The 16392-nt window shown below is 51.1% G+C and overlaps 6 protein-coding genes across 6 annotated transcripts; 2 read left to right on the forward strand and 4 right to left on the reverse strand.

Annotated features, from left to right (window-relative positions):
* Positions 1-1169: 1169 nt before the first annotated feature.
* On the forward strand, positions 1170-2999 carry BO87DRAFT_400976 (RNA binding protein; the record flags this gene model as incomplete). Its single annotated transcript, XM_025625570.1, has 1 exon — positions 1170-2999. The coding sequence occupies one exon, from the start codon at positions 1170-1172 to the stop codon at positions 2997-2999; it is 1830 nt and encodes a 609-aa protein (XP_025475296.1).
* A 1421-nt stretch (positions 3000-4420) lies between these two features.
* On the forward strand, positions 4421-6398 carry BO87DRAFT_410219 (mitochondrial 37S ribosomal protein mS45). Its single transcript, XM_025626309.1, has 2 exons — positions 4421-5069; positions 5332-6398. Exons 1-2 carry the CDS (start codon positions 4572-4574, stop codon positions 5998-6000), a joined length of 1167 nt encoding a protein of 388 aa, XP_025475297.1. The 5' UTR covers positions 4421-4571; the 3' UTR covers positions 6001-6398.
* A 52-nt stretch (positions 6399-6450) lies between these two features.
* BO87DRAFT_172951 (uncharacterized protein) lies at positions 6451-6920 on the reverse strand. The gene has a single exon (XM_025618355.1). It carries the CDS (start codon positions 6741-6743, stop codon positions 6501-6503), a length of 243 nt encoding a protein of 80 aa, XP_025475298.1. The 5' UTR covers positions 6744-6920; the 3' UTR covers positions 6451-6500.
* BO87DRAFT_172950 (response regulator) lies at positions 6921-10310 on the reverse strand. Its single transcript, XM_025618354.1, has 3 exons — positions 8311-10310; positions 7557-8233; positions 6921-7485 (listed from the first exon to the last, which is right to left on the reverse strand). The coding sequence occupies exons 1-3, from the start codon at positions 9932-9934 to the stop codon at positions 7099-7101; spliced, it is 2688 nt and encodes an 895-aa protein (XP_025475299.1). The 5' UTR covers positions 9935-10310; the 3' UTR covers positions 6921-7098.
* Positions 10311-11394: 1084 nt separating this feature from the next.
* On the reverse strand, positions 11395-12792 carry BO87DRAFT_368217 (PQ-loop repeat-containing protein; the record flags this gene model as incomplete). The annotated part of the gene is made up of 8 exons (XM_025621925.1): positions 11395-11656; positions 11736-11784; positions 11848-11904; positions 11958-12087; positions 12144-12234; positions 12321-12406; positions 12477-12511; positions 12621-12792. 8 exons carry the CDS (start codon positions 12790-12792, stop codon positions 11395-11397), a joined length of 882 nt encoding a protein of 293 aa, XP_025475300.1.
* Positions 12793-13798: 1006 nt separating this feature from the next.
* sho1 (osmosensor SHO1) lies at positions 13799-15509 on the reverse strand. Its single transcript, XM_025618356.1, has 4 exons — positions 15006-15509; positions 14792-14947; positions 14609-14731; positions 13799-14546 (listed from the first exon to the last, which is right to left on the reverse strand). The coding sequence occupies exons 1-4, from the start codon at positions 15141-15143 to the stop codon at positions 14028-14030; spliced, it is 936 nt and encodes a 311-aa protein (XP_025475301.1). The 5' UTR covers positions 15144-15509; the 3' UTR covers positions 13799-14027.
* Positions 15510-16392: the final 883 nt, after the last annotated feature.

Here is a 16392-nt window from a genome sequence, read left to right on the forward strand (position 1 = left end):
CAGCCTTTCCTCTTCCTCTTCCTCTTCCTCTTCCTCTTCCTCTTCCTCTTTCTTCTCATTCCCTTTTCCATTTCCCTTTCTCCCCCATCTTCATCGTCATCATCTACCCATTCCATACATTCATCCACCTAACAATCGATCTATCGATTTCTTTTTTCATTGATTACTACTGTCAGAAATATCTCGTTTCCAGTCGATTAACGGATTCTCGGGTACTACTACTACAAAACACCTTGGACATTGATTTGATTCATTACATTGAGTCCTCTACTACTAAACAACTACTACTGCACTACACCACGAACTAAACCACTACCACCACGCATTCTACCAACGACTGCCTACGGCACTTACTTAACGCGCCTCCCCCTCCCTCTTTCTTCCCACCACCCACTCATTCCCTTCCCACCACTCACTCACTAAACCCACTAAATACTACTTACTACTTGACTTGCTACCAATCTCTCTCCCTCCCCCCCTCCTCCCTCCCTCCCTCCTCCTCCCACTCCCCAAAACTCAACCCAATCTAACTTTATCCTTCCCCCGAACGGTCTTGGTCCTCGCCGTCCTTCCCTTCCTCTCTTTCTTCTTCCTCTTCCCTTCTTCCTCACCCACCCTCCCCCAACTTTCTCCTACTCCCCCCCAATCCTTCGCCATCTTCCCTTTCCGTTCCCGTTCGCGTCTTCCATCCTCCCCTATTCTACCTCTACCTCTCTACCTTCCCAACTTCTGCCTGTACCATTTACATTTTATTACTGAGTCGCATAATCATTCCTTTTGCATTTGATTATCAATTCATTTTTCCTTTTTCCATTCCCATCGTGTGTGGCCTACACTTCTTGTCTCTCCCTCGGACACTCGGTCCGTCGCATCCTTACCTCCTTAAACACGCATACCGCGAGTTCAATTGCGCGTGTTGATCCATCGCACTTTTGCTTCCTCCCAACGAGATTGCGTCAGAATTCTGATCCTATAATCTGGTTGATTTACCATTTTACATTTTCTACTTGTTCCTGACACTCCTCTGGCTGAGCCCCTCCAGCCTCTGTCCCATCTGTCATCCGGTTGCCTCCCGCACTCCCTTACCTTCTTGGAGGAGCCCGTGCTCCCGTCCGCTCGTGGGGTTAATCGATCGAGTCAGACGCTTTTAGAATTTCGGTCCGTGAGGCATGAGTGGCAGTTCGAATCAGTCAACCCGTACGAGTCCAGGCTCCTACAGCACTACTCAGCGCACGCCCTCGGTCTCTTCGGGCGCGTCGCCTACCCACCAGCCGCTTTCGGCCTCTCAAGCGCCCGCGACGGCCCAGAATGCGATGTCGACCGACGTGTACAATACGCCCGCATCGCAGGCACCAACTTCGTTAGGTCCTTCGTTTACCTACCCTTTTTCCCCGATCGGCCCCTCTTCCACTTTTGACAACGTTTCCTCATCTGCTATGCGTCTGGGCGACTCGGATCGGTCGGCGCAGGGCCTGAATGGCTTTATCCGACCGACAAATGGAACAGGTGGCGGCGCGATCCTTATGCGCAAACTCCCGCGCAACACCAGTCGCGATGCTCTGCGCAGCATGCTCCTCTTTGCCAAAGATTTTGTGGATGCCGACTTCGTGCCTTCCGACGCTCCGGAGGACAACGGATACTTGTGTGCGGTCGCGCGCTTCAGCACCCTGGCTGCTGCGGAAGAAGCACGAGCACTTCTCGACGGCAAACCGAATTCGAAGAACGACGCCACCATGATTGTGGAAATGTTTTACGGCTCAGTTGGTTCCTCCTTGGTGCCCAGACGAAACACGATTGACCACACCGCGACTCGGGGCTTGCTGGGACATGTTAATGGAGGTTTACCGCGACAGTCGTCGCGCTTCAACGGGACTTTCCAGACCTTGGAGAAGTTGAACGCGACCACTGCTACCTCTGGTGATACCCTGCCCCCATCTGAACCTGGCTCCCGTCTCCACAGTCTCTTCTCCCCCCAGTCCCCGATCGGCAACGGCGTTCCCGAGCTCCCGCGAGTCAGTGGCAAATCGATGATTGATCAGGATATTGATGAAGATACTGGAGAGCTGCTCAAGGATCCCGTGGGCTATGCCGAAAACGGGCATTCGTCTTCTGTCTCTGTCCCTAGACGTTCCACGAACCCTCAGATTCTGGGTAACCAGTTTGCCAACATGTCTTTGGGTGGCAATCTCAATTCCCCTCCACTACCGAATTACAACCAAGGAGGAAACGCGCACGTCGGCGTTCCAAACCCTCCATCGACCTTTCCACAACCGATGAACAATAACATCGGGACGGGCCATGTGTTCCCTTATGGTAATCCGCATGTACCTCGCCATAGTCTCCCTGCAGCCAATCCGAACGACATGAACCCTCCATGCAATACATTATACGTGGGGAACTTACCCCCCGATACCTCCGAGGAAGAGCTGAAGGCTCTGTTCTCTAAGCAGCGTGGATACAAGCGTTTGTGCTTCCGAAACAAACAGAATGGGCCGATGTGCTTCGTGGAATTTGACGACGTGGGCACCGCTGGCAAAGCCCTGAACGAGTTGTATGGCGTGAAGTTATCCAACAGCATCAAGACCGGCATCCGTCTAAGCTTCTCGAAGAACCCCCTCGGGGTCCGATCAGGACAGCCCGGCTCCATGAGCGCGTCTAATGCCATGGCCTCTCAAGGTGGTGTGCCTGGGGGTAGCAGTCTCGGTGGAATGCATAACCACATGTTTTCGACGGTCAGTGGACCGCCACCGGGCCTGTCTGCGCCTCCAGGCTTGGTCCCTCCCGTGGCAGTTAGGAGCAACGGTGCCATGCATCCCTCCGGGAGTCCAAATGCACCATTGCCCAACAACGGTACTTTCAATGCCAATTCGGGACTTGGAATTCGGACAAATCCGATGAACGCAATGGTGTCCCCGCCACCTCAGCTCACCGGCGGAGCTTCGGGACCCAATGTGGGTGGCTACAATTCCTACTACCCGGATTATATGATGGGTCGGTAGGAAGGCGCACGTTTCTGTGGAGATAATGTCCGACATGCTTGATGATCACTGGGCTACCTGGCGCATTGGGGGTTGTTATTGTTTCTATTTCATGAGCTAGATCAGCATTTGGAGGCTCGCCTTCCTCCTGGGAGTAAGGACCACGGGGCTCTCGCTTTTTCAGCTTTGCTTTCTATGATTGTATTCCATTCGTTTGCTGTGCACTCCGATAGCATGGGATCAGGGGCGCTGTTACTATACATGTTGTGTTTGTTTTTTTTTTTTTTTTTTTCTTTTCTTGGGTGGGAGACATTGCATTTGTGCGCGTATGGGTTTCTCTTTAATACGTCCAGGAGCCCGTGTGGATTTTCATTGCCAACTTCGCTTGTTTCACTTGCCCTGTCGTCATGTTTGCACTACCTTCATACCCTGTGCCGTGTTGTTGCGTTATCTATTCAGATGTTTTCCTAATAGTTGCTTTCTCTGTCTTTCCTTCCTATGAGAGGGGAGGCTTCGATTGTCTGTCCGTTCTTCTTCATTCTTCTGTGCGTGCTATTGTCTACATGTGGGAAATTGCCGATCATTTTGCTTGATTAAACCTTTCAGCCCTTTGTTTGACCCCCTCAATCATGCAGGATGGGAGAAGGATGCGTTGGCCGAGACCAGAAAGCCAGAAATGACGGGAATCCCGAAGGGAAATTCTTTGTACTGGATCTTGTTTGAGCTACCGACCACCCTCCTGTGTTGTGATACATTGTTTGCAGCCTTCATCTGGACAACAGCTAATCATTGTGCGGGGCGTTTACCTGGGTACCTATACACTTGAGATACATTTCTGGGACGTCATATATCTGTCTTACTCTGATCATTGGGCAAGGGGTGTATCCCAAGGCATGTGTTGGCTGCTGCTGGCCGCCTGGGATTGTAGCGCATTGTTCCGTCCCTTATTCGCATCGTGTTTTGCAGCGTTGTTGCTCTTCCGTCATTGCTTGGGTTACATGGGAGTCATGGAGGCTATTACTACCCTATTTATTTCTTCGTCACCTTTGCTAGTCTTTGATTCTTCTATTTGTTCCCTTTGCCGGGGGGGATCTGTTGATGAGCGGGAATTTACCCTGGAAAAGAGGCGTGTTGAATTTGCTTCCCTTCCTTTAACTTCGCGGGAAATTGCTCTACATGTACCAGCTTCAACAATGGAATTGCACCGGTCATTCACTTAAGAACATTTGACAGTCATAAACCTGGAGGGAGAAAGTTCGTAGTTCCTGTTGGGAGCCCGTGGGGAATGAAGCCGAAGCCAATAGTGAGAATTGCTGGCGGGACCGTCCAGAGCTTCCTCCCCAATCGGGCCAAGCGCCGCACCACCGGTAGCTTCACGTGACCACCACCGCGCCGAAAAGTTTCTTCCTTTTCTTCCGTCGAGTTCGTGCCTTTCTTTCCATCCTGAACCTCCATATCATCCACCCTCCTCCTTCCCCTCCTCCACTAAACTCCCTACCCCGTCAATTGGATTGTTTCTACTCGGAATCTGGTCCATTGACGTCGGAGATCCTTGTTCTCTTACCCACTCACCCCCTATTCCCCTTAAACAACATGGCACCCCGAATACAGAACTCAGTCGTCTCCAACTCTCTCCTCCCCTACCTTTCCACATCATCTACCTCATCCTCCTCCACATATCTTCCCAGGCTAGCTACCACATGCCCCTCATCACAGGAGTCATGGCGTTCGTGTCGGTCATTTTCGTCCACGCCGGCCCCTCAAACTACTAGACGTCGCAGAGAGATGTTTGCGTGGCTCAACACCGACGCAGCTAAGTTGAGAACCCATACTCCAGGCTCAACAAACTACCTCATTCGGACCAATCCCAAACTCAAGGATTCGCCGGTTGTCGAGAACAGAGTTTTCCCGGCAAATCCTGCCTACCGCTCAGAGAGCATTCTCAGTGAGGAGCTGCGGACGGAGATCTACAACCGGGTAGTAATAAATAAAAAGAGCGTGCGTGCTGTCAGTGTCGAGCTGAAGGTCGACATGAGGAGAGTCGCTGCTGTAGTCCGGCTGGTCGAGTTAGAAAAGCGGATGGAGAAACAGGTATGTTTACAGATCCTTCCAAGTCATCACCAATGCGTTCCCCCTCCTACCCTTCTGCCTTTCAAAGCGGACATACCCGCGGTGTGCAATGATGAGAAAAATTATAAATTCGATTAGTCTTTATGACCCAGTTGACTGGGAATGGTTACAACGCCTATTTTTCTGATATACACCGATTCTTTCTTGTTGTTTTTACTATCACAAGCTCTGATCATGCTGCCTGTACTTTGGTCGAACGCAACTAACAGACTTGTTGTTTCAGGGTAAACCCTTGGCTGTGCCTTACGCTCGTGCAATTCATGAAATGATTCCCGTAACGCCTCCCGAGCAGGCCCATGAAGAAATTAACGACCTCCCCGTCCACCGCCTCACCAACCCTCAAATCTTCTATCCCGTCTCTGAGTCCCGCCAATTCAACCGTGTTGACGCTGGCCGTGTCTTCTCCGCTGCCCCGGCTTTAGAACACAAGCAGCTTGCCAAGGATGTTGCTAATCCCTCTGAGGCCATCAGCCGGGTTACTCAGAACCCCTCGCGTATCGAGCTTGTCGGCAAGGGCGATGAGGAGCATCAGGTCCTCCAGGCAGCGGACGTGCGTATTCCGCACCCGCACATGGTCACAAGTACCCGTGACATAAATGAGGTACCGAATGAGATTCGCCAACACCCCAAGCTCTACAAGGCTCGCCTCAGGACGCAAGACGCTGCCGATCAGGAGCGCAAGCGTCTCACCCAGGAGCGTAAGGAGAAGCAAACGCAGCGTGTGCAGCCCGAGGATTCTCGCTTCGAGTTCCGTATCAACGACGTTGTCGTCAGCCAGGAAACCACCGGCAAGGATGGTCGCAACGCTCGGGCTCCTGGTCGCAGATACGGTGTCCCCAGCTACGACCGGAAGAAGGGCCAGGTCAAGATCCCCACCCGTGTGGAGGTCTAAGCTTGCAAATCTTGACCTTGGATTACACTCCCTTCTTTCTTCGTCAATCATGTTTATTTCCTCCCCAATGACATGAAAGATCCCTCCCTGTATAGCCCGTCCATCTCGCAGCGCGGTATGGATGGTGGATGTATTTGTATGCCCCTCTTGGTTGCCTTGTATTTCAGCTGTACGATACGGTCCTTTTCGACTGGTTGATCGATTGATATTCACTTTTTTTTTTCGAGGAGCTTGTTCGGTTACTACCCCATCCACACATCTTTATCTTTTTATTTCCTCTTCTACTTGGAAGCCATGAATATGTATCTATAGCCCCTTTTACTATTATCTATCACCTACCTACCTCTCTTCGAACCGGATTCTCCAGTACTACACTACATATAAGAGTTGAACAAGATATCTATGTCTTTAATGGCTGTTTGTTTCACAATATGATCGATACACCATTCCAGTAAGAATAACAAAATGAAAGAAAAATAAGTTACATAGTGATATATAGTTCAAGGAGGGCAAAACCACCCATCCAATCGACAAAATGATCTATGTACATCAACAGCAACTCTACGAAGTAGACACAAGACACAAGAAACAGAAGGCCAAGTCCCTCCAAAGGCGGCATACATGTAGGTGCATAAAGATGATAAGAATGATAACAGGAAAACGACAAAAACGACATCTCGATTCGTATGCGTGAGTATGCCACCTCTTCCATCCCTTGCCCCTTTCCCAAAGCAACCAACCATGGAAAAAAATATATCAGAGACGCCTGTGAAGTTGGAAGTTGATCACGAACGAACAAACAAAGGGAATGAAGTGTATGACAACCGCGTCCCGGGGGGCCGCGGACACCAGGAAGGCAAAGGAGTATAATAAGAAGAAAATAAGATCGACGATTGGCTATGCTGGGTATCCATTGGAAGACGCAAAATAGCGGAGAATGCGGTTTTGGAGATGAGATGAAATGAGAGAGGTAGGGAGAGAGATAGAAGATCAAACATGCACGTGATGTGCTCAATCACACAGGCGCGCAGCAGTCTGACAATCGGTCGATGTGATATTATCCCCATCAGGAGGAAAATTGTATAGCATGAGGATCAACTAGAGTGCATCGAGATCTGCAGGCCCGTCTGGAACAGGGACTGATGTTACAGGACTGGCAGGTGAGTCCAAGCCCTCGCCGCTACCACTGCCGGAAGAGTCTTCGGGTGTAACGTCGATGGGTTTAGGGAAACTGGGGGTTTTGCGGTCCTTCTTGGTGGCTCCTTGACTCAAAGTAGAGGATGGTGAGAGTGGTATAACAGGGGACTGTTTCCGCGAAACTCCGTCTCCGCCAGTCTGCATGGGACTCGTATGACCATCAGACGTGGGCGAAGGCTGAGTGTCATCGGCGTAACCGCGCCATTTGCGCCAGCCTTCAAAGTCGATCAAGGCTTGCATGCAGCCCCATTCTGTCACTTTCTGCTCCAGCCATTCAAAGCGAACCGGCTTCGCAATATGTTAGCATGTTGCGATAGAAGCGCGAAATTGAACGATAGTCCGAGAAAATATATGCTTACCTTGGTCAAAAAGTCGTTGCAGCCAGCTGCAAGAGCCTCATGACGATCGCTCTGCAGACTGCTCGCGGTCAGGGCTACAATAATGACGGGACTTTTAAACAGAGACAGATCGTGTAATGTATCCTCTGCCTTCAGAGGTTCCCGACTGCCCGCAATTGCCGAGGGCGAGGCCGCATTGGCAGTGGCAGCGCTCGACCGCCCGTCAGCAGTCTTGGGAAACACACCGATACCGTTCAGGCGTTCGAGCCTGCGGATTTCCTTGGTCGCATCCAGGCCGTTCATGACGGGCAATTGGATATCCATCAAGACAAGATGAAAACCACCCTGGCGCCACTTGTTCACCGCCTCTTCACCGTTCGCCGCGCACTTCCAGCGGACGCTGAGACGTTTCATAAAAGCTTCCAGAAGACGTTGGTTGATGTTATTGTCCTCTACGATCAAGACGTTGATGGGCGGTACCGTGCCCTCGATGAGGCCTCCAAAGACCCCGCTCAATGCTTGTGCTGCGCTGGTCTTCTTCGGCTTCGCAGAGGATGTGGAGGGACGTGGACGCGGGGATGCCCCGCGTGCTGGAGGGGTGAGAGATTTGGCCTGAGGGGATTCTGGCGGCGGGCCTGGCGGAGTAGGAATGGACGGAGCAGGCTGCGGAGGGATACTGCTGGGGACGATCCCGGAGTCTACTCACAAAGTTAGCAAGTTTCTTAGCAGTTGCATGCGACGTCTTGTAGCTCGTTAAAATTTAGAGTTGACCCACCTTTCGCTGTTGGCGCCTGATTGAGGATGGTGGGTGAGTTGGTGGCATGGCGAGTCAGGGGCGGCCGACGGGGATGTCGAGTCCCGCGACTCCCTGGCGAGGGCAGCGGAGGGGCCATTCCTGTCGTCAGTATTGATATTGATGGGGCGGGATGAGCATTAACACTGGCGGACGAGGTAGACGGATGCGTCGGCGGCGTGGGAACACTGGGATTCGCCGGCATGAGCGGAAAGTACTCGCCATGCTCGCCCGGCTCGGAATGATGATGGTTGTAGTATACTGAATGGCGTGGAGAAGGTTTTGGAGTGCGACGCGAAGGGATATCGATAATCAAAGCTTCCTCGATAGCTTGACCACCGGGGTAATATGAGTCCACCACGCTTGCCAGCGGCTCCTCCGGGCTTAGCATCCGATCAGGAGTAGCCTGCCTATTCGATCCATCTCGCGGAGTAATGCGAATGACAATATCGGGGGCATCGAAGGTTCTGCCAAGCGAGTTCGAGTACTTCAGGATCACCTGGTCCCGTAGCTCGTCCACCAAGCTATCGAGCGAGATGGGGACCAAGGTGGCCGATCCGCCTGGCCGCTTGACCCAGATCTTGCGAGACATGCCTGTACTGTAGGTGGCGGAGCGACCGTTACCGTTAGTCTCAGGCTCTGCGGTCAAACCGGGATCCAACAGGCTGTTGATCAGGTGTTGATGAGACGGGGCCAGCAGCGACTGACGACGGGAGCCTAGACTGGGACGCTTTGGGAAGGAAGGAGCGGGAGTATGGTTGGAGGAGGATTGAAATTCTGGTTCGACCGACGGAATCTCCGCAACGACATCCAACACGGGCAACTGCGGCTCCGCGACCGTAGGCCCCAGGCGATCGAGGCCTTGAGTTTGGCCAAACTGGAAGGAGGTTGAAAGAACACCACGATCAGAGACAGGGGGAGGAGGGGTAGGAGAAGGCGAAGGGAGCAGATCTGGCGATAGAGTTGTCGGGGGTGGGGAAAGGACGTGCTCGGAAAAGGGACCGTGACTGTGACGCCTGCAGGGCGCGGGGCGAACACGATCGCAAGAAGTCGTCGCGTCCAATTGCTGACGCTGGGGAGAAGCACCGGGACCAGCACCGGCACTGGCACCTGGAGGAACGAGGAGCGAGTGCCGTTGTCCCTCACGTTGTTCCGCGACCGGTTCGGAGTGAGAGGAGGATTTCGACTTGAAGTTGCAGTTCTCCAACTTCTCGACCTGCTTTTCTTCCTCCTCCAACGATCCCCTCGACCGCCCGCCTTTCGAGCCAATCACCGATGTCCGCCTCCCTTCAGCTGCACTCGCCCGATCGTCCTCCTCTTCTGGCCTCTCCTCCTTCTCCTCCTCCTTCTTCTTCAGCTTCAGCTTCAAGGCTTGGGGCACAGCCTGTAATGATACCGCGCGCCGGTTGGAACTGATGGGTCGCGCTGGGGGACAATCCGCGATCGAATCGTCCAATTGTCCGGGGGCGCAACTCTGTTGGGCGCGGGCATTATGGGGATTGTTCTCGGCAATAATGTCGCTGGTGGCGGCAGGAACGGACGATGTTGACGACGATCGCCGCAATAACAGCTTTGCCTTGAGCTTGGCCCAACGACGGTCTGGCATCGTGCAACTGCATAAAATTGTCCCTCAATTCCCCGTGTGACAGGTCGACGGTCCTTTTCAAGTCTGCCTCCTTTTGCTACCGCAATGCAGAGGAGAGAAAAGAAGCGGACAATCAGCAGCTGACGAGATAGAAGCCCCAAAAAGAAAAGATAACGAGAAGCAAGAAAAAGCAAAAGATGATACACCCCCAAAATCAAATAAAAGATGGTGAAAGGAACGACACGCGGGAAAGGTCAGTGAACCCTCCGCCGGTCCAAATGGCATCCAAGCATGAAGGAGAGACGGGGGAAATGTGCAGCAAGCAATGGGCCACTCGGCATGGCTCGATCCAAAGGAGCAGTACTAAAGTATGGAGTAGATGGGGAAGAAGATGGTAGTAGATACGATATTGAAAAGAGAGAGGGGACGAGACTAAAAAAGTAAACTAAAAAAATGAACGACGGCAGAGACGCGGCCGGATGGATCGGGGGAGGGAGGATCAAATAGAAAAACAGAGAAAAGGAAGAATGGATGAGGAAGACAAGGAGAGCGAGGGAGGGACAAGAGGACTGTGCTGTTGTGCAATACAGAAATAGTATAGCGACAGTAATCAAGATGGAGAGGAAGTGGATAGCTTGAAAGATGACCACAAGAGAGGAGGAGGGGGGGTGGGAAAGGGAAAAGGGAAACAGCCGTTCTAGACTGGGATTGAGGAGAGGGGATGCGCTAACAGCCAAATAAAATAATCAAAGGCGAATAATCATGATAAAATAGATGATAATAATGACAATGACAATGGACTACTACACCCAAGACAGCATCAGAATGATTATCATCCATCCACAACCTTTAAAAATTACTTACTCCATCCAGTTCGAGAACTTACAACAAAAGTCAGGGGAACCCGGAATAGAATCCAAAAGAAAATAGCTCGGTTTTATTTTTTCTAACCCACGCTTGGACCCGTAAGAGCACCGGGCTTCCCTCGCCATTTAAATAAGTGTCAATTTAAATAATAATCTCAGCTTAAACCCTCGAAAAAAGAACTTTCAACGCAACCCAACGGCAGGCGCAAAGGTTTGTTGTCCGCGTTCAATTGCATGACTAGCGACATCCCAAAGGCAAACTAAGATCCCTTAGCACCGTCCAGCTGCCACGGCGCACATGCATCTCTGTCCAGCGGCCTGTCCGCAACATTCTCGCTGCGTTTCAGGCCCAGAAAATGGGTCTCGATGCATGACTATCTATCTATCCATCCATCCATTTCCTCTCCTTTTCTTTTTTTTGTTATGTAGTAGTAGTTGCCTCGCATCTTTCGGACCGTTGGGCGGGTCTCGGGTCGAGATGCGATATCTCAGATCTGTACTCCGTAGTAGTGTAAGTTAAGTAAGTACTTTATAGTAAAAAGTACTGAATCGGCGAATGGCAGATGCACCCGCAACGCCTATCACCTGCCACACCATTTTCCGCTGCCACGGATTTCAGGCATCGGCATCATTTCCCTCCGAAATGCTTTGCGTTACTTTTGGCTCCGAGTGCTGCTGCTGCTGCACAGGGCTGTTGTTCCCTCGGTGATGAGAAACGATCCCATCTTTCTTATTATCCTGAGGCGTTTCGACCTGATTTCGCTCCTCCAGCACTTCATCGATGCTTCTGCCAGATGCCTTGGCTTCCTTGCGTACTGCGCGGTATCGAATCCGCCAGATGATATGGCTTGCATAGATACCTGCCTCGAGGACAACCCTATATGTCACTCATCCGGGTCAGCCAGTCCACAACTTGTACTAACGTCACTGACAGCCCGTATGTCCATCCGACTTACACGAGAATGTACATGATCCCTCCGAGAATATCGAACGATCCCTGGGCAGCTATAAAACTATCGTTAGACCTCATATGATACTAATAAAGGTCCCATGCCAGTGCAAGCGAACCTAGAGCGAACAGCGAGAACAGTCCTCCCAGGGTATCAATGGACAGAAACACCCAATCTACGGACAATCAGTAATGTTTCAATCCCGGTAAAACACAACTAAATACTCACTGAACCCAATTACCCGACCATCTCTCTTCCACAGTTCAAAATACGGCGGCACAAGCCCAGATGCTAGTAGAATTGCCGCAACGACTCCAACCACCAGGTCCGGCCAGGTCACGCCCTTATTATAAGGTATCTGAACACCGAAATTATTTGCCATAATGCAGATAGCAGGAAGTAGCGGAAACAAACCCTCAAAGTGAGAATTAACAACGTCTCAATCCCACCAAACAACATCGCCGTACCCACAACTAACGACGTTGACTTGAGACAAGTATAATTACTATAATCACACACGAGAAACATTAACAACCTCAGAAGCCAAACCCCATCCCACCAACGATATCAAAAGAAACAAGGACCACATACTGATTATAGTATAATATCTGCCCCCAGCTCACCAGCGAAAAGAAGCCAAAAATCTGCGGCTGGATCTGTAACGGTAAATTGACCTCCTGCGAGCGCCCTCGTTAGCTGCCTTACGTCAAACTAGATAGATCAATCACCAAGAACCATGTTACTCACCTGCAAAACCATATAAGCACCCATCGGCACGGCACCTGCTCAACAAAGCACCAACTCATCAGGTCAATCTTCCATCCCATATCACGCATTCTATACAATCACAAAAGCACAAGAAACAGCATGGAGTTTGTTCGAAAAACGCACAAGAAGCCCACAAAAGCATCATCAAAGGCGGAAACCCATCGGTTTTCTTCCGTCGCCAGTTATACCAGATCTGAGGAATCAGCTGGATGCACCAGAGGACGGTGCCAATCGTGCCTAGGACATAGGATGCAACTGTGATGTTGCCATCATCACTTTCGCTACTCGCAGCCATAATGCGGTAGGTGGTAGTAGTGCATAACAATTAGAGACCGATATCGGCGTGTATGTGCAAAACGACAGAAGTTGTAGTAGTATGGCGACTTCCCGGATACCACCAGCAATGAGATATATAGTCAATATAGTAAGTAATACATATACAAAAGAAGGAGAAGAAGAGGTATCCTAAGAAAAAAACAGTTAAAGAATCACCACTACCATCATCACCGCTTCCTCTGCAGACTTATCAAGCGGAAATGCTCGAGCGAAATAAAGCCTGAAGAATTAAACTGTCCGGGGCAAGTTCCGCCGTCAGTGGGTGGGCAAAGAACTACTACTTAGTACTAACTACTCATCCGCTGGGTCTGATAGTGGAGGGGATAGGGAAAAGGGGCATATTATTGGACAGAGCGGGGGAGATGGAGAAAGCAAGAAGCACCGAAACTAGGACAAGACAGGTAAACCAGAGGAGAATTCAGGGAGAAAAAAAGTTCTAGACGGGGACTGGGCTCGAGCGGAGTATTCGGGAACGGGTGGATGAATAGTTCCAAGGAACACGACATGTCTGGATGGGCCGCTCCACGATGCGGGACTGCGAGAAAGAATGCCGGGCTTAAATGCAGCGGTCATTCTGATACCTCAGGTCGGCCAGCAGGGAAGTCAATCGCTCGACGCACGTGGTCGCGGAATAAGATCGGTCAATGGAAGTGTACTTGATTTCAACATATCTATCTATCCTGCTTATCTACCACCATTTCAATGCAGGAGATCGAATGCGACCTGTCTAATTTGACTTGTGCGACGTATCGTTCATTTTTTATGAACAGTCAGGAGGTGAGAAGATAGCATAACATTTAAACACGGACTCATTTCCAATAGTAACACGAAAGAGATATAACCGTCAAGGATGAGGGTGCTTCTGGGCATGATCAAAACAGATCCGAAGGCCATACATAACATATCAACAGCACAAATTCCCGCTGAAGGAGTCGGGGAGCATACATAATTCAAATATGCCAACACGCACAACAAAACGAAGAGAAATGTCTCTAATGAACGACAAATAAACCAACAGAATACACAGGGCCATCAAAACGTAACATGACTTCGCGAACCAGAATCACGCCGAGTGATACTACTCGAAGGGTATCAAAAACTGATTTTTCTCTCGCGACAAAATAGCGAGAACCATGACAGACCAGAAAGACAGAAGAAGGAAAGGACGTGACACCGTGGATTGCTCTGCATCGATCACAGCAAGATCAGGTAGTTGGATGGAGCAATACCGGTCTCTCCGGTGGCCTTCCTGGCCTGCCACCATCTACCGCTCACATCGGACACTTCCAAAATCTCATGCTTGGTGAAACTGATCTCATTGGCGTCTTCGGGGTTGGCCTCATACGAATAGATGGCCTTCGCACGGTACGGATATTCCGTTGGCTGGGGAACCTCGTCTGGTGTGCCATTGTTAGGCAGGTTCGTGGCGGACGGGTTGCCGAAGCGGGGCTGCGAGGAGCTGCGGTGTTCGGAGCCAGGGGCTCCGCCGGGGTAGCCCGACACGGGGGAAGAAGTCTCGAAGCCATTGAGTTGAGCGGACGTGTACATCTGCGGGGGCTGGCTGGATGTCGTTTCGGGTCTATTGCCGAAGGCGGTTGACATAGGCCTGCCATTTCCATACGAGCCAGCACCTTCCTTCTGAAGGGCGAACGAATCGATGAAGCCGCGATGCGAAGCCTGAGGGCTAGATCCGAAGTAGAATATCCAAATGATCTGCATCAAAGGTAAGTCACGTACTGCCTAGTGGGTCTGTGTCGGAGCTGATTATCACTTACAATAACCATAGCCAAGAGAATGAACCCAGCACCGGCAGCTTGCGATGCGGCGCTGTTCGCATAGACTAACGAGTTGATGGAGATTGTTGTAATGACAAGACCAGCGGAAAGATACCCCACGATCTGCCAAAAGTCAGTACGAAGGGTTGTCGAAAGATTGGGTCAGAAGGAATGGCGACATACCGCTATGTTGTAGACGGTACCGGTATCGGTGCCGAAGACAAGCGCCATACCAGCAATGCAGCAAAAGGAGTAAGCAACAGCCCACCACGAGTAGGTGGGGTATCCGCCATGTACGCCAGTGACAATGGACGAGATGAATGCGATCAACCAAGCCAACTAAACGAAGATTAGCCGTGAACCCGAGCCATCGCACCAGAATGGATTGAAATCATACAATGGAGATGGACGTGGTCGCGAGCGCAAAAGGGTCGCCCAGAATATTGCTGGCTCTGAAGCGCGCCATTTTTCGTGGAGGCTCAGGATAGGTATATGGCTTCTGGAAGGAGGGGGAACGCGAAGAGTAAGCCACCATGAATGTGGTTCGAACGAGGTCGCAGAAAGTTATATAGAAGCGTCCGGAATGGGAGGATGCTGTTCAAGACGCGATGCGACGATGACTGTGAAGGCCCCGATGGTGTATATGGACAGTAGCAGAGAAGGTCCTTCTATGCTTTAAATTTGTCGAGTCAATTGACGATTTAGGTCGGATGTGATCTGAGAATGGTAAACCCGTCGAGTGTGGCAATGAGCGTGAGATCCGACCAAGGTGGAAGAAAGTGTCCGACTACAGAGCAATTAGCCAGGTGCTCAGGTGGGCGAACGTGTATGATCAAGGAACATGCAAGTTGATCGACGGCGCACGGAGGACATCGTGAGGAACGACAACAACGCGATCCCCAAGGAGCCTCATGCAGGGAACAGGACAGAAAGGTAAAGCGGATGGGTGCGACCAAAACTCGAAATAAGATTTAGAGGAACAAGAACAAGGATCGACGCATCACATACTTCTGAGACAGACAGGTTAAATGAATGTGGAATGGCTGAGGGTCGGCGAAAGGGGAGGAAGAGAAGCAGTGGCACCGATCGTCTCAAACCGGCGGAGCAATCGAAGGAGGGATCGAGGAACAAGTGCTCGGAGAGGTTGGCTTGGGTTGGTGTTCAGACAAGCCCACGGAATGCCCCTTGCAGAAGCACGAAGAGAAACAGCAGCACCAGGCTGGAGAAGAACGGATAATGATGAAACGTTAGTGTCGAAAAGAGGCGGATGGAGAAGCAGAGGAATGAATTAAGAGAAGCGGGAGACGGAGGAGAAAAAAAAAAGAGGGGAAAAGAGGGAGAGAAGCAAAAGGTGATAGATGAAATAGAGATAATAGAGAAGATGATGGGGGGGAGGGGTGAACGAGTGAAACGAGTGGGAAAGGGAAAGAAAAGTCGATGGGGTAGAGGAGAAGGGAAGGATGAGAGAAAGAGAGGAATGGGAACGGCTGGAGATGGAGAAAGGCGAAGCCCAAATCTGGAGGGACTGAGGGAGCCGTGAGCGAGGCCTACTTAGTTCCAGGTTCGAGGTCCAGGAAAAGGAGATGATGGATGGGTGGGTGGATGGGAATGGGGACAATTGGGTGGAAGGGGAAAGGGAAAACAAATGGGATCGAGTTTCAGAGCGACGGTGCCTGGCCCGAGTGGCCCACGCGAACCGTAGAAAGACAGTACTTACCCTCAGGCACTGTCTTTTTGGGGGCCCCCCCTGGGTTTAGTGCGTGGCCTGCGACGTATGGCAGTTT

The sequence above is a fragment of the Aspergillus neoniger genome, assembly GCF_003184625.1.
Source record: "Aspergillus neoniger CBS 115656 unplaced genomic scaffold BO87scaffold_43, whole genome shotgun sequence".
NCBI lineage: Eukaryota > Fungi > Ascomycota > Eurotiomycetes > Eurotiales > Aspergillaceae > Aspergillus > Aspergillus neoniger.

Coding starts and splice junctions, on each gene's coding strand:
- BO87DRAFT_172950 (XM_025618354.1), bottom strand. CDS start 9,934: ATGCCAGACCGTCGTTGGGCCAAGCTCAAGGCAAAGCTGTTATTGCGG. Junction 8,234..8,310: donor TCAGGCGCCAACAGCGAAAG/GTGGGTCAACTC, acceptor CTTTGTGAGTAG/ACTCCGGGATCGTCCCCAGC. Junction 7,486..7,556: donor GCAACGACTTTTTGACCAAG/GTAAGCATATAT, acceptor CATATTGCGAAG/CCGGTTCGCTTTGAATGGCT.
- BO87DRAFT_410219 (XM_025626309.1), top strand. CDS start 4,572: ATGGCACCCCGAATACAGAACTCAGTCGTCTCCAACTCTCTCCTCCCC. Junction 5,070..5,331: donor AAAAGCGGATGGAGAAACAG/GTATGTTTACAG, acceptor TTGTTGTTTCAG/GGTAAACCCTTGGCTGTGCC.
- BO87DRAFT_172951 (XM_025618355.1), bottom strand. CDS start 6,743: ATGGTTGGTTGCTTTGGGAAAGGGGCAAGGGATGGAAGAGGTGGCATA.
- sho1 (XM_025618356.1), bottom strand. CDS start 15,143: ATGGTGGCTTACTCTTCGCGTTCCCCCTCCTTCCAGAAGCCATATACC. Junction 14,948..15,005: donor CGACCACGTCCATCTCCATT/GTATGATTTCAA, acceptor ATCTTCGTTTAG/TTGGCTTGGTTGATCGCATT. Junction 14,732..14,791: donor GTACCGTCTACAACATAGCG/GTATGTCGCCAT, acceptor GACTTTTGGCAG/ATCGTGGGGTATCTTTCCGC.